We start from the raw sequence: 13,540 nt of genomic DNA on the forward strand, positions 1-13,540 counted from the left end.
ACAGTTGGTAACCTCCTTCAGATTACATCGTCTGCACAAGATGTAATCCACCTGTGTGCTTCTACCTCCGCTCTTGTAGGTCACCCTATGTTCGTGCCTCTTCTGGAAAAAAGTGTTCACTACAGCCATTTGCATCCTTGTTGCAAAGTCTACCACCATCTGTCCCTCCAAGTTCCTTTCCTGGATACCGTACTTACCCATCACTTCTTCATCACCCTTATTACCTTCACCAACATGTCCATTACAATCTGCACCAATTACGACTCTCTCTCTGTCTGGGATGCTCAGAACTACATCATCTAGCTCCTTCCAGAATTTCTCTTTCACCTCTAGGTCACATCCTACCTGTGGGGCATAGCCACTAATCACATTACACATAACACCCTCAATTTCAAATTTCAGCCTCATCACTCGATCTGATACTCTTTTCACCTCCAAGACATTCTTAGCCAACTCTTCTTTTAAAATAACTCCGACTCCATTTCTCTTCCCATCTACACCATGGTAAAATAATTTAAACCCTGCCCCTAAACTTCTAGCCTTACTGCCTTTCCACCTGGTCTCCTGGACACACAATATATCAACCTTTCTCCTAATCATCATGTCAACCAACTCCCGAGATTTTCCTGTCATAGTCCCAACATTCAAAGTCCCCACATTCAGTTCTAGGCTCTGTGTTTTCCTCTTCTCTTTCTGCCGAAGAACCCGCTTTCCACCTCTTCTTCTTCTTCTTCTTCTTTGACTTCGACTTCGACTTCCATATTTCCTTTCTACTTGGTCTAAAAAAAATTGTGATTAAAACATTCTTTCTTGCTTCTTTTTTGTAGGGTTTCTTAAAGCCAGAAGGGTAGTATTTTGAATAAAAATAGTTTTGTGGAACATCCATGATTTGCCTTTTATTTTTTATTTAAATGATTATCCTCGAGGAGCCGTGATTCCATAATTTTTGCTCGGGGTTGTATTACTTTGTCTGAGATTTGAAAAGGTTAGACTCAGTTATTCACTTTTGAACAGGTTTATCTTTATAATTTTTGACTTTTTTATGGAACATTCACTGCTCTGATTTGTCGTGTGAAGTAATATTGTCTAAATTGGGCATTTTGTCATTGTCGATTGTATGGTGGTTTTCCACATACTGTACACACAATGCAAGAAATTATTTTTTAAAACTGTATTTACAGTTTATTATGTTTTGTTATCAGTTTATTATTTGTGTGAAGAACAGAAAGAAGAAGTGTAACTACTTCAATTACATTTTCAACAGGGTACTTGTAATTGTAACCAACCCCATTTCCAAAGTAATGTCCCTAACGCTGCTCAATAGCTTGTTAGGAATACTGCGAAAGGAAATGCTTTAAAAGTGCATAAAATGTGGTGTAACTTTTGAACTACTACTGACTGTGATTTTGATTGTTTTCTCTCTGAGATTAAATTAATAACAGAGCAAATGTTTTTGTGTTTTCCAGTACCAGGATTTGCATTGTTCTGAAACATGGTTTCATGGTGCCATTAAAGAGGGTCGGCTGATGGCGGAGCGACTGATTCATGATTACTGTACAGAGACAAGAGGAAGAGATGGCACTTTTTTGGTCCGACAGAGTGATAGTGTTCCTACGGATATCACCCTCTCCTTCTGGTAGAGTTCACTTAAAGCACACTCCATATCATCGGATTCACTTAATGCATACCCCATAATGTGGGGAATATTGTTTTGTGATGAAATTCAACCTTTATGAACAGCTGCACTCTTCCCTGAGCCCCTTCTTGTTTGCAGCGGTGATGGATAGGCTGACAGATGAGGTTAGACTGAAATACTCGTGGACCATGATGTTCGCAGATGACATTGTGATCTGCGGTGAGAGCAGGGAGCAAGTGGAGTTGGAGGCATGCACTGGAGAGGAGAGGACTGAAGATTAGCTGAAGTAAGACAGAATATACTGTATGTGCATAAAAGAGAGGGCTACATGAAGAAGAGATAGCGAGGGTGGAGGACTTAATACTTTGGGTCAAGCGCAAAGCTGAGTGTGGTAAGGAAGTGAAGAAACGGGTCCAAGCAGGTTGGAACGTGTTATGTGACATAAGAGTCACTGGTAGGATGAAGGGCAAAGTTTATAAGACTGGTGAGGCCAGCCATGATGTACGATTTAGAGACAGTGGCAGTGGAGAGACAACAGGAAGCAGAGCTGGAGGTGGCGGAGATGAAGATGTTGAGGTTCTCTCTAGGAGTGACCAGGTTGGATAAAATATGAAATGAGCTCATCAGAGGGACGGCCAAGGTTAGATGTTTTGGAGACAAAGTGAGAGCGAGCAGACTTCGATGGTTTGGACACGTCCAGAGGAGAGATAGTAAGTATATTGGTAGAAAGATGGTGAGGATGGAGCTGGCAGTCAAGAGAGCTCGAGGAAGATCAAAGAGAAGGTTAACCGATGTAGTAAGGACAGACATGAGGGCAGTTGGTGTGAGTGAGGATGATGCAGGAGATTACATGGAAAACGATGCGACCCCTAACGGGACAAGCCGAAAGGAAAAGAGGAAGAATACATTTCATAACACTCCTGATCTTGATGAAATCACAACTGGCCAGATAATTCACAGTCCAATAATGACACGGTGGAAAGGAAGTGAAAAGGAATTGAACCACTTTTTAAATATAAATTGACATTTGAAATCCTCAGATTTTTAGTCAAATTGGACTACTTTTGTTTGTCAAAGCAAGCAAGTTACCTTTGTGTTTAAAGCAAAATAACACATTCATGGACTTCAGCTTTTGGAAAAGTGATGGACATTATTTCCTATTTTCTGACATGTTTGGAATCAAAACTAACTGAGTCATTCCCAGCAAGTGACCGGTCTGCCCAATTTAAAACCCAATAGCCCACCAAAACCTGAAATAAAAAAACTCTGATCAACATGTCTGAATCTGAATCAGAATGATCTTTACTTGCCAAGTATGTCTAAAAAAAAAAACACACAAGGAATTTTTCTCCGGTAGTTGGAGCGGCTCGAATACGACAGCAGACAGCCATTTGACAGAAAATACTTTTGAGACATAAAAACACAGTACAGAGAGTCACTGAACAATGAAAGGTTACCAGTAATGTGGTAATGCCAATAAATTTTTTTTGGACAATTGCGCAAAGGATGCAGTCTTCTAGCAATTTAGAGCAGTTTAAAATAACTAATAGAGCAATATTCTGGTACAGTGACCTTTGTGCAAATGACACAGAGACTTTAAGAAATTTAAGCAGTTTAAAGTAACTAGTAGTGCAATAATCAAGTGTCAATTGTGCAAATGGTGCACATACTTCTCAAGCACATGAGTGGCGAGTATTGGTCAACAACAGATATGCAAGTAGTGCAGAGTGGCGAGACTACTACAGAGACTCCACGAATAATGTATTTTTGGCTTGACAGAGATGTGACAACAATCTCAAGACAAAATTGGCAGCATGTTACAATGGCATTGTAAGTTAGCTGTTTAAGAAGTTAAAGGCAAGATGGAAGAAGCTTTTGGAATGTCTGCTAGTTTTAGTTTGCACTGTTCGATAGCGCCTACCTGAGTGAAGGAGCTGGAAGAGGTGGTGACCAGGATGTGGAGGGTCCAAGGGGATTTTGCATGTTGTCTTCGGCTTGGATCCATAATTTTCCAAACAATGTTCCATAAATATTCGCAAAACAGTAAGGGCTTTATTACTGTCAAATAGCTAGCTAGCAAGCAAGCTAATATACTGTAGGTAACAATATCAGTCTTTAGTCACGTTTCCGATTTGACTTAATGACAAAGTAGTGTATCAAAATGCTAACTTTTGATTTGGAAGGTCTGGACTGGACTGGAGTGGACCACCGTGTCACACAAACCTTGCCGGTCAACTTTTCACAATCATCGACTCACTCCACATTATCCCTCTTAATGTTAACATTGTCATGGTTAGGTTATTTGAAGGCGAGGAAGGCAAGGCATAAACGTGGAGGACCCAAGTGCAGGGAAGCAGGGAAGGAAGGCAGGAGTCTCAAAAAAATATATTTAATTTCCCAAAAAAGGTAAACAAGGAACATGGATAAAGCAAACTAAACAAAATCCCACAACAGATAACCAAAGTAACAAAGAAACACTTGAATAACCCTAAAACTGGAACCAAAACATGACTGGTGAGTAAGACGTGGCACAAACAGAGACAATGACACCGAACTGACAAGAACTGAAAGAAAGCAGGGAACTAAATACAAACAGACTGACGAGACAAGGAGGAACACCTGGACAAGACACGAGTGGCTAGAGGGAGCTGATTGGTCGACACAAGGTAGAAGGTTGATGAGAACATGTGGACACAATAACTAAATGAGCGCATGACATGAACAACATGGAACACAGGAATACATGAAAGAAAACTAAACACAACTCAAACCAAAACACAGACCATGACAAACATGACCTATGAATTTGTCATACATTGTCTACATTAACATATAAAAGAGTTACTCAACTTTGTATCCATTTGATCGGTCTGATTGTTCGTGTGTGAGCCATGGCATATGGTGCATTCAAGTGTAGCTCGGAAATTCGTCCTATAGCATGTTAAAAAGGACTAACAGTTTTAATGGCTGTAAAATTGTGTTTGTGTGTATGAGTGTGGGGTAGCAGGGGAAATAGTCAGTGCTACCTTCTTTTCTTGCTCTGTTACAGTGCCTCTGATTCTGGTGAAATTTGTGTCAGTTTTCTGTCTGATAAACTTGATTCTCACTCGTAGTTGAGCAGCTCACACAGGCACATGGAGACTCGCCACAGCCCCTCCCCGCTCACTTGCACTCTCTCCCTATTCAAACACGTTTAACTTTATTAATTCCTTAATACATCAGGGCAAAAGGGCAGCCCCCCCCCCCACCCTTTGATATCACTCAACGCGTGCCTTGAATTAATTGTAAATAATAGTCATTTGGCGTAGAGATCAACGAACTGGAAGAGGTGGGGCGGGATATGTCTTTAAAACTGGAAGTGTGTGGCATAACCACCATTGAAGGTTTGCTAAAATACATTGTTGAAAAACACTGACTAATCCTTTATTTTTTTCTTTTACTTTATACAATTCTTTTATACTGTAGCAAGTAGTGATTCTATAGTTGGTTATATGAGTTGTTATTGTTGTATAACAATAATAACAATAATTCCCTGTCATTGGCTGGCAACCAGTTCAGGGTGTACCCGCCTCTCGCCCAGAGTCAGCTGGGATAGGCTCCAGTACGCCCGCGACCCTAGTGAGGTTGAGCAGTACGGATGGTGAAAGAATTGAATAATAATTACGACTACGCCATGATTAGTGCCCCTGTGCCATCTTTCAGCCACGAGTATGTTTTGTTGACGTCAGCACTTTTTCAATTTGTTGGTGTTACATGCCATGCAGGGGCTTGTCTTTCCCTGACAGCCCATCTGGCTCCTTGACTGGGCTTCTGTTGCCTGAGGCATTCACTTAGTAGGTCATTCCTGGAGGCCATCTTCTTGATGTCTGCTTGCAAGCATGTTATTTTCTCCTGGATCTCCTTTTTCATCCAAATTCATCCAAAACTCAGCTGTGTACCTGCTCACAAACACCTGTTCCGGAGACTGTATTACACCAGTCAATTTTGACCTTAACTGGCACCCTCTCAAATACAGAAGCAACTTCAGACACTCCTCGCCTACAGTTTAAGACTCTTCAGCTTCAGTAACTGTAAACGCAAGCTTGATTGGGTCAAGATCACTTTGCCACTGAAGAATATTCTATTTCATTACCTTCAAAATAAAAAAAACTTGTCACGATTGTTTTTTTCGAAGGCAAGGCAAAAACGTGGACGACCCAAGTGTAGGGAAGCAAGTTAGAAGTCCCAAAAATGATATTTAATTCCAAATCAAAAGGTAAACAAGGGTCATGGAAAAAGCAACGTCCCAAAATTGACAATCAAAGTAACAAAGAAACACTTTGAACAAACCTAAAACTGGAACAAGACACGACTACTGAAACTCCAGGCGACTTTGACATGTGACACAGACAGACTACAATGACAACTGATAATGACATATCACAATGACAATGAACTGAACGAAACCGGGGAACTAAATACAAACAGATTGACGAGACAACGAGGAACACCTGGACAAGACACGAGTGGCTGGAGAGAGCTGATTGGTCGACACAAGGCAGAAGGTTGACGACAACAGGTGGACACCATAACTAAATGAGCACATGACAAACATGGAAGAAAACTAAACACAAACCAAACCAAAACACAGACCATGACAAAACTGTGGTTATGTTTACAATTACAGTATGTCGACTGATACTCTGCATAACAAGTAATTCCTCGATGTTTTCTGTCAAATGAAGGAAGTCAACACTTAAGTCTTTAAAAACCTCAAGCCTTCATTTTCATTGTTTTATGTCAAATTCATTGTGGTGGTGGATGAAGGTAAAATAAAAATGTATAAAATCTCTCTCTTTTTCTCTGTCTGTCTTGCAATATATTGTTAAAAAGTTTAACCTGTTGTCTTCATCATTTATTCAGGCGCAGTGGGAGAGTCCAGCACTGCCGTATTCGTTCTTTTTCAGAGGGACAAAACATATACTACTACCTTACAGCAAACCTACAATTTCCCAGCGTGTATGCTCTGATACAGCACTATAAAGAGAACCTGCTACACTGTCAAGACTTTGAGTTGCGGCTCACTGATGCTGTACCACATCCTAACCCACATGAACAACAAGGGTTTGTCAAAATCAAGTAATATTTCAGTAAAACCAAATATTAATCCTGAAATACCTTTGCCTACTTCCATCTGTCATTTTAAAGATACTGCCCAGTCTTAGCTATGTAATAACTAATGATCTGAGACCCCTCCACTGGAGTAATTTTAATATACAGGGGATATAAAAAGCTTGCACACCACTGTTCCAATGCCAGGTTTTTCTCATCTAAAAAATGAGACAAAGATAAATAATTTCTAAACTTTTTTCAATATCCATGTCACCACCATGCTTCACTGTAGTTATGGTGTTCTTTTAGTGATGAGCAGTGTTGTGTTGGCGCCAAACATACCTTTTAGAATTGTGGCCTAAAAGCTAAACCTTGGTTTCCAAATTTTTCAGAAACACACTTGAAATCTCCCAAATACCTGTGGAAATGTGATCTGATCTGATGAAACCAAGGTTGCACTTTTTAGCTATAATTCCAATTCTAAAAGATGCGTATATTTGGTGCAGACACAACTGCTCATCACCAAAACAACACCATACCTGCAATGAAGCATGCTGGTGGCAGCATCACGTGTTGGGCTGTTTTTGGTGGATGGAATTGTAAGCAGTTCCAAATAGCATGCAATGTTTGCACAAAACCCTCTGACTTCTGCGAGAAAGCAAAAGAAAAAATACATAAATAAATTGAAAATAATAATAATTTTAAAAAAATGAACAGCCTACTAGAACATCAGAAATGCATTTTTAAAGGTGACAGGTGTGTGTAATTTGAGTTTGAACGTGATTAGTTAACTGTGATTAGTTGATTTGATTTTACTTCCCCCTCTCGAAAAGATTTTTTTCAATGAAGTTGTAAGGTTATATGTCACAAATATTGGAAAAGGTTTTGAAATGATTTGTCTTGGTCTATTTTTCATATGCCAAATGCAGGGGTGTGTAGACTTTTTATATCCACTGTGGTCATGGGCAATTACAATCTTCATCACGTTCTGCCCCCTGACCTCCTGTGCAGATGTTGACTGTTGCTCAGTTTGTAAATGCAATTACAGTATATTTTTACATCTGCTAAGTCATCAATTTGGAATAGTTTGCTTTTGTAAATTGAAAAGAGAAAAGATTACTGGTAGGTTTTTCCACAGGTATTCCTTACAGTCAGTTATTACCTTGAATATTTATTCAGCCTACTACACACAATACTGTATATTATTTATTTTTAGGAAAAATAAGAATAAAAATGTGTATAGTTACTTAAAATGTATTTTATTTTTAGGGTGAATTTTGTAATGTGTTTTGTATTAGGTGGTTCTACCCAAACTTGAGCAGAGGTGAGGCTGAAGATCATTTGCTTCGAATTCCCAGAGATGGAGCATTCCTCATCCGGCAGAGGGAGGGAGAACCAGACTCTTTTGCTATCACGTTCAGGTTGAGCAGCATGCCAATACGTAATTTGCCAACTTATTTGTAATTTGTACTGAAATACATTTCTCCGTATCTTAGAGGTGACGGTAAAGTGAAACACTGTCGGATCCAGAAGGAAGGCAATGTTTACCTGCTCGGTACAACAACTGAGTTTGAGAGCCTAGTGGAGATGGTAAACTACTTTAAGAAGAAGCCACTATATCGCAAGACCAAGCTACGATACCCAGTCACGCCCGAACTAGTGGATCGCTTCAGCACAGTGAGTTACACAAAATAAAAAATGGGTAAAAAGGAGACTGTTTATGTTTCATATTTTTTTTTTTTTACAATGTTTTTTTTACTTTTGTATGTTTATGGACATACTTTGATGGTCATGTGAGCAGTAATACCAGTTTTGAGTTTGATTGTTTTAGTAACCTCAGACTTAGTTACACAAGTTAGTCAAAAATATGAGAAACAGCTCTAAGACTTATACAGTACAGTTCTATACCAGTACAGTTCTATACCAGTACACTAAAACAATTAACATATTGTTCAATTGATACCTCTCCGACAGATTCAATAAAAACTGAACATTATTATCTTGGTAAAGGGAAAATATGTCATACAGCTCTTGTTAGATATACTGTGTAAGTGGTCATAATCAGTGGCGGCTGGTGGAGTTTTCTCCAGGGAGGATGCTCTATCTATTGATCTATCTCTCTATCTCTCTATCCATCCATCCATCCATCCAATAGCATTGTTCCCCATTATGTTGCAATGTAGCCCTACAATGATTAATTACATTGTAAAGACTTAACACTACAGATTTAGAATCTGAATCAACTTTATTGGCCAAGTATGTTACAAGACACACAAGGAATTTGCCAGCTTAAGTTCTATCTCGCCTCTAGCTATCCTCTGAAGATCACCTGGGCCCAGTGTGCAACTTTTCCTGGCTTGCGGAGATACCCCGCCACTGTGTTCACGTTCTCTCAAAAGGTGCGAGACTTCACTGAGTTACTGAAGGTCTCTGCCGCCATTTTTCAAACTTTGCACGTAGCGCTACTCGGCTCCACAACGCTGACAGAGGCAGGGGGAGGGCCAAGAGACTGGAGAAGATGTTGACTGACACAAACAGCGAATGGAATTTCTTTTTAAACCCATTAACCGGGCGCTGGAATGCGATGTCCCCCCCTAGGCAAAATCTCTTGGATTGGACTAGGACCCAATGTGCATTTCAAACTTTTAACAACAGTTTACCGAAAGACATCTCAGCGTCCCTAGACTGGAAATTATGTCGTAGAACAAGACAGCAGCAATACACAAAACCTTTTTTCTCTTAATTAACTGTATACAATTTATCCTGCTCAATTCAAACTACATATACATATAATTTATAATATTTTCATTATAATATTGAATTATAATTTTAATTAACTTTTTTACTTATTTAAAGTGATGACTCAGCTGATCGGTAGGGCCGCGCCCCTAGCGACCTTATTGACCAGCAACCACTGGTCAAACTGTTGTGGCTGGGTGGTGTAAAGGGATATTTTGCATCATCACTCATGTCTTAAAGATGAATAGACCCCAATAATTTCTTTTTTAAATTTGACACATCACAGAAATGGTTAACAAGCGACGCACATTGCACACACTCTCACAGGTTGCAGAGAAGCAGCTTTTGAGCAGGGATAATGACCAAAAGCCGCGCCGCCGAGACAATTTTCCCTTATTTGAAATTCAGCGGGACAACGCATTCCTGATTTCCAGATGTTTTTCTGCTGAGAGGCCTGTAATCAGGTCAATTGAATCTCTCAAGCTTATCTACGTCACTAGCGAAGATCTCCACCTTCCCTTTCCCCTCCCGAGCCAGCGCTATCAACATAACAAATATGTGTGCGCTCACAAGTGGGTCTTCTACACAGAGGCAACCATTCAGAGGAAACGGAGCAGTCTTCGGTCAAACAGTAGTAGCTGTCAGAGGGGCCTTTTTTGAACACTCCTATGACAAAACCAATGTGTTTTTTTAAATGAAATTGACATTTTATGGAGGTCTAAAAAAATATGGGACCTGAAAGTATTCATGTAAAACACAGTATTTGATGCTTTAGATACTATTTATATGGCTTGAGCCGAAAACCCATAAATGTATTTTCAACGTGAGGGAAAGCTTCTGTGCATTTGATTGGGTGTAAGTTCCAACATAGCCATGGCGTGCACCCGTGATTGAAATTTTGAATCGCGGCAAAACCAGTGGCCGACCGATCGTCTCGCTCATGAAAACAGTTGCCATACCGCACATACTGCGCAACAATTCAGTTGGGTTTGGCTCAGTATGCAGCAACCATAACAGTGTTGTGGCGGACCTCTAACTGATGTCGGGCTGGCAAGGAGCGGCTCCCATCGGGTCAGCTGCTGCCTCGCAACACACGCGTGGGGCCAGACGGCACATAAACTGTTGCGCAAATAGCACTAAACACATTACGCTTCGTCACTGATGGTGTAGTGGTACACTCGCCTGACTTTGATGCAGGCAGCGTGGGTTCAGTTCCCACTCAGTGACGGTGTGAATGTGAGTGCGAATGGTTGTCCGTGTCTATATGTGCCCTGCGACTGACTGGCGACCAGTTCAGGGTGTAGTCCGCCTTTCGCCCGTAGTCAGCTGGGATAGGCTCCAGCGTCCCGCGACCCTAACAAGGATAAGCGGTGTTGAAAATGGATGGATGGACATTACGCTTCAGGGAAGATGTATTTTTTCGAGCTCTGGGCATATTTTTATGGCCAATTGCACGTTATACTGGTAGTACTGGGTCAGGTTAAAAGGAATGAGGAAGTGGCAATTCCAGCGAATGGCCACTGGATTGGAATAAGGGCACTTGGTGTTTATATATGGGGGAGGGCCTCATGCTAGAAAATATACGCTCTTGTCACAGGGCTAGTTTTTAGCAGCTCCCAAAAAGAATCAGACCAACTGAGATGATGAAAAATAATTTTAAGCTATATCTTAACAATTCAGTACTATATTGGCCTCAGTCTTTGCACATGCTTTCAGCACTTACTTTTCAAACAAATTTAATGTATTTGGAAACAAAACAACTTTAACGGGTTATTTTTCTTCTTCTGATTATCAGTTCAGCAACCCACTGCATTTACACTTAGTACGGTCCAAAAGGTCACTGATGGTGTAGTGGTGCACTAGCCTGACTTTGGTGCAGGCAGCGTGGGATCAGTTCCCACTCAGTGATGGTGTGAATGTGAGTGCGAATGGTTGTCCGTCTCTATATGTGCCCTGCGACTGACTGGTGACCAGTTCAGGGTGTAGTCCGCCTTTCGCCCGAAGTCAGCTGGGATAGGCTCCAGCGCCCCGCGACCCTAACCAGGATAAGCGGTGTTGACAATGGATGGATGGATGGACAGTCCAAAAGGCCAATTTTTATTTTGTTGTGGACTGAAAATATTTGGGTTTCTCATGAAAAGAGGAGTGGCTTGGTGGGTGACTGGTTAGCACATCTGCCTCATGGTTCTGAGGACCGGGGTTCAATCCCCGGCCCCGCCTGTGTGGAGTTTGCATGTTCTCCCCGTGCCTGGCGAGTCGCTTTCATGAGCCGCAAGGAATTCGTGTGCTTCCTAGTTCCAAATCCGTTGCCAAAGGCGAACGACTTGACCCAAAAAACTCTTACTGTACCAAAAATAGCATGTTCCAGACTCAATAGACTTGTGTTTGTATTCCTCAGAGTAAACACTGCTGACATACCGCTCTCTTTCTCTGCGCTGCAAGCCTATGTACAATAAAACAATAGATATCTCCAACATGACATGGATACCATGTCAATCCCCAAAATTCAACATGGCCACCACGTCGGCAGGGGAGGCACGTCTTTTGGATTTGGTCCATTTTTGGGGGGGATATCTGTGACCCAGAAATATGTCAGTCTCCTTCTCTGCCTGCATTGTGCCACAGTGCCAATAAACACCAGCGGCCAATTCTGGAAATAAGAGAATTTGTCAACGGCAGTTTAAGTAAAATGGAAACTATTTTTGGACACGTTGTTCAGTCCCGACGGTCCGTTTTATCTGATATCCCTGATTTCGGCGTTCGTTTTATCGAGGTTCCACTGTATTTCCAAAAGTATTCTCTCACCTGCCTTGATTCACATATGATTTTAATTGATATCCCATTCTAAATCCATATGATTTAATATGATGTTGGTCTACCTTTTGCAGCTGTCACAGCTTCAACTCATGTGGGAAGGCTTTCAACAAGGTTCAGGAGTGATTGTATGGAAATTTTTGCCCATTCTTCCTGGAGCATATTTGTGAGGTCAGACACTGGCCTGGCTCACAGTCCACTCGAAATCAACCCAAAGGTGTTCTATCGGGTTGAGGGCAGGACTCTGTGCAGGCCAGTAAAGTTTAGCCAAACTGAATTCTCTCATCAGAAACAGAATCAGCTTCATTGGCAAGTATGCTACAAAAGACACGAGAAATTTGCCCTGTCATGTCCATGTCTATATGGACCTTGCTCTGTGCACTGTTGCACAGACATGTTGGAACAGGAAGGGGTACTACCAAACTGCTTGACTGTCTAAAATCTCTTGGTATGCAGAAGAGTTCCTTTTACTGGAGCTCAGGGACTAATATTTTGGACATTTCCAACGTTGTGGGAACAGTTTGGAGGTGGCCCCTTTGTGTTCCAACATGACTGTGCATTAGTGCACAAATAAAGATTCACCCAAAAAACAGATGAAAGATGTGGAGAAACTTTACTGGCCTGCACAATTGTGACCTCAACCCTATACAACACTTTTTGATGAAATAGAGCAGAGACTGAGAGCCAGGCCTTCTTGTCCAACATCAGTGTGTAACCTCACAAATGTGCTTCTGGAAAAATGGTCATAAATTTCCATAAATACACTCCTAAACCTTGTGGAAACCCTTCCCAGAAGAGTTTAAGCTGTTATAACTGCAGAGGGTTGGACCGGTGTTGTATTAAACCCTATGGATTAAGAATGGGATGTCACTTAAATTCATATGTGAGTCAAGGCAGGTGAGCAAATACTTTTGGCAATACATATAGTGCAGTGACGTGCGGTCAGGTTCATGATTGGTGAGGCACTGACTACGTCATGTGACGTCTGGAGCGCTATGAAGCTCAACTCAACACTGCCACATGCTGGTTGTGGCACCGTACATACCAGACTCCACTGTGCACTTATAGTGGCTTTTCTGGTCGATAAGAAAGACGAAATGTCACACACTTTCATTAAATATATTAAACGGTCTGTAAAACGTCAGTAAGTGCAGTACATGTGTGATAAAACGTATATTATTGGCGATGTAATGAGGAAACACCAATGTCTCTTGTGTGAAGCCACGGACCAATCACAGCCAGCCTGAATGGATGTGTGCG

At 41.2% G+C, this 13,540-nt stretch overlaps 1 protein-coding gene across 11 annotated transcripts in view; it reads left to right on the forward strand.

The window, feature by feature from the left end:
- plcg2 (phospholipase C, gamma 2) overlaps positions 1-13,540 on the forward strand; it is a 94,161-nt gene that overhangs the window by 53,744 nt on the left and 26,877 nt on the right. For all 11 annotated transcript variants that reach the window (XR_009788407.1, XR_009788403.1, XR_009788408.1 and 8 more), the window contains 4 exons: positions 1,467-1,636; positions 6,539-6,739; positions 8,026-8,148; positions 8,224-8,404. Coding sequence is in view for 3 of the 11 variants with exons in the window: in XM_061772422.1 (XP_061628406.1) it covers positions 1,467-1,636; positions 6,539-6,739; positions 8,026-8,148; positions 8,224-8,404 (675 nt within the window). In the remaining 8 variants the exon portion in view is untranslated. The remainder of the gene's footprint in view (positions 1-1,466; positions 1,637-6,538; positions 6,740-8,025; positions 8,149-8,223; positions 8,405-13,540) is intronic.

This window comes from Phyllopteryx taeniolatus, chromosome 5 (genome assembly GCF_024500385.1).
Source record: "Phyllopteryx taeniolatus isolate TA_2022b chromosome 5, UOR_Ptae_1.2, whole genome shotgun sequence".
In the NCBI taxonomy this organism is placed as follows: Eukaryota; Metazoa; Chordata; class Actinopteri; order Syngnathiformes; family Syngnathidae; genus Phyllopteryx; species Phyllopteryx taeniolatus.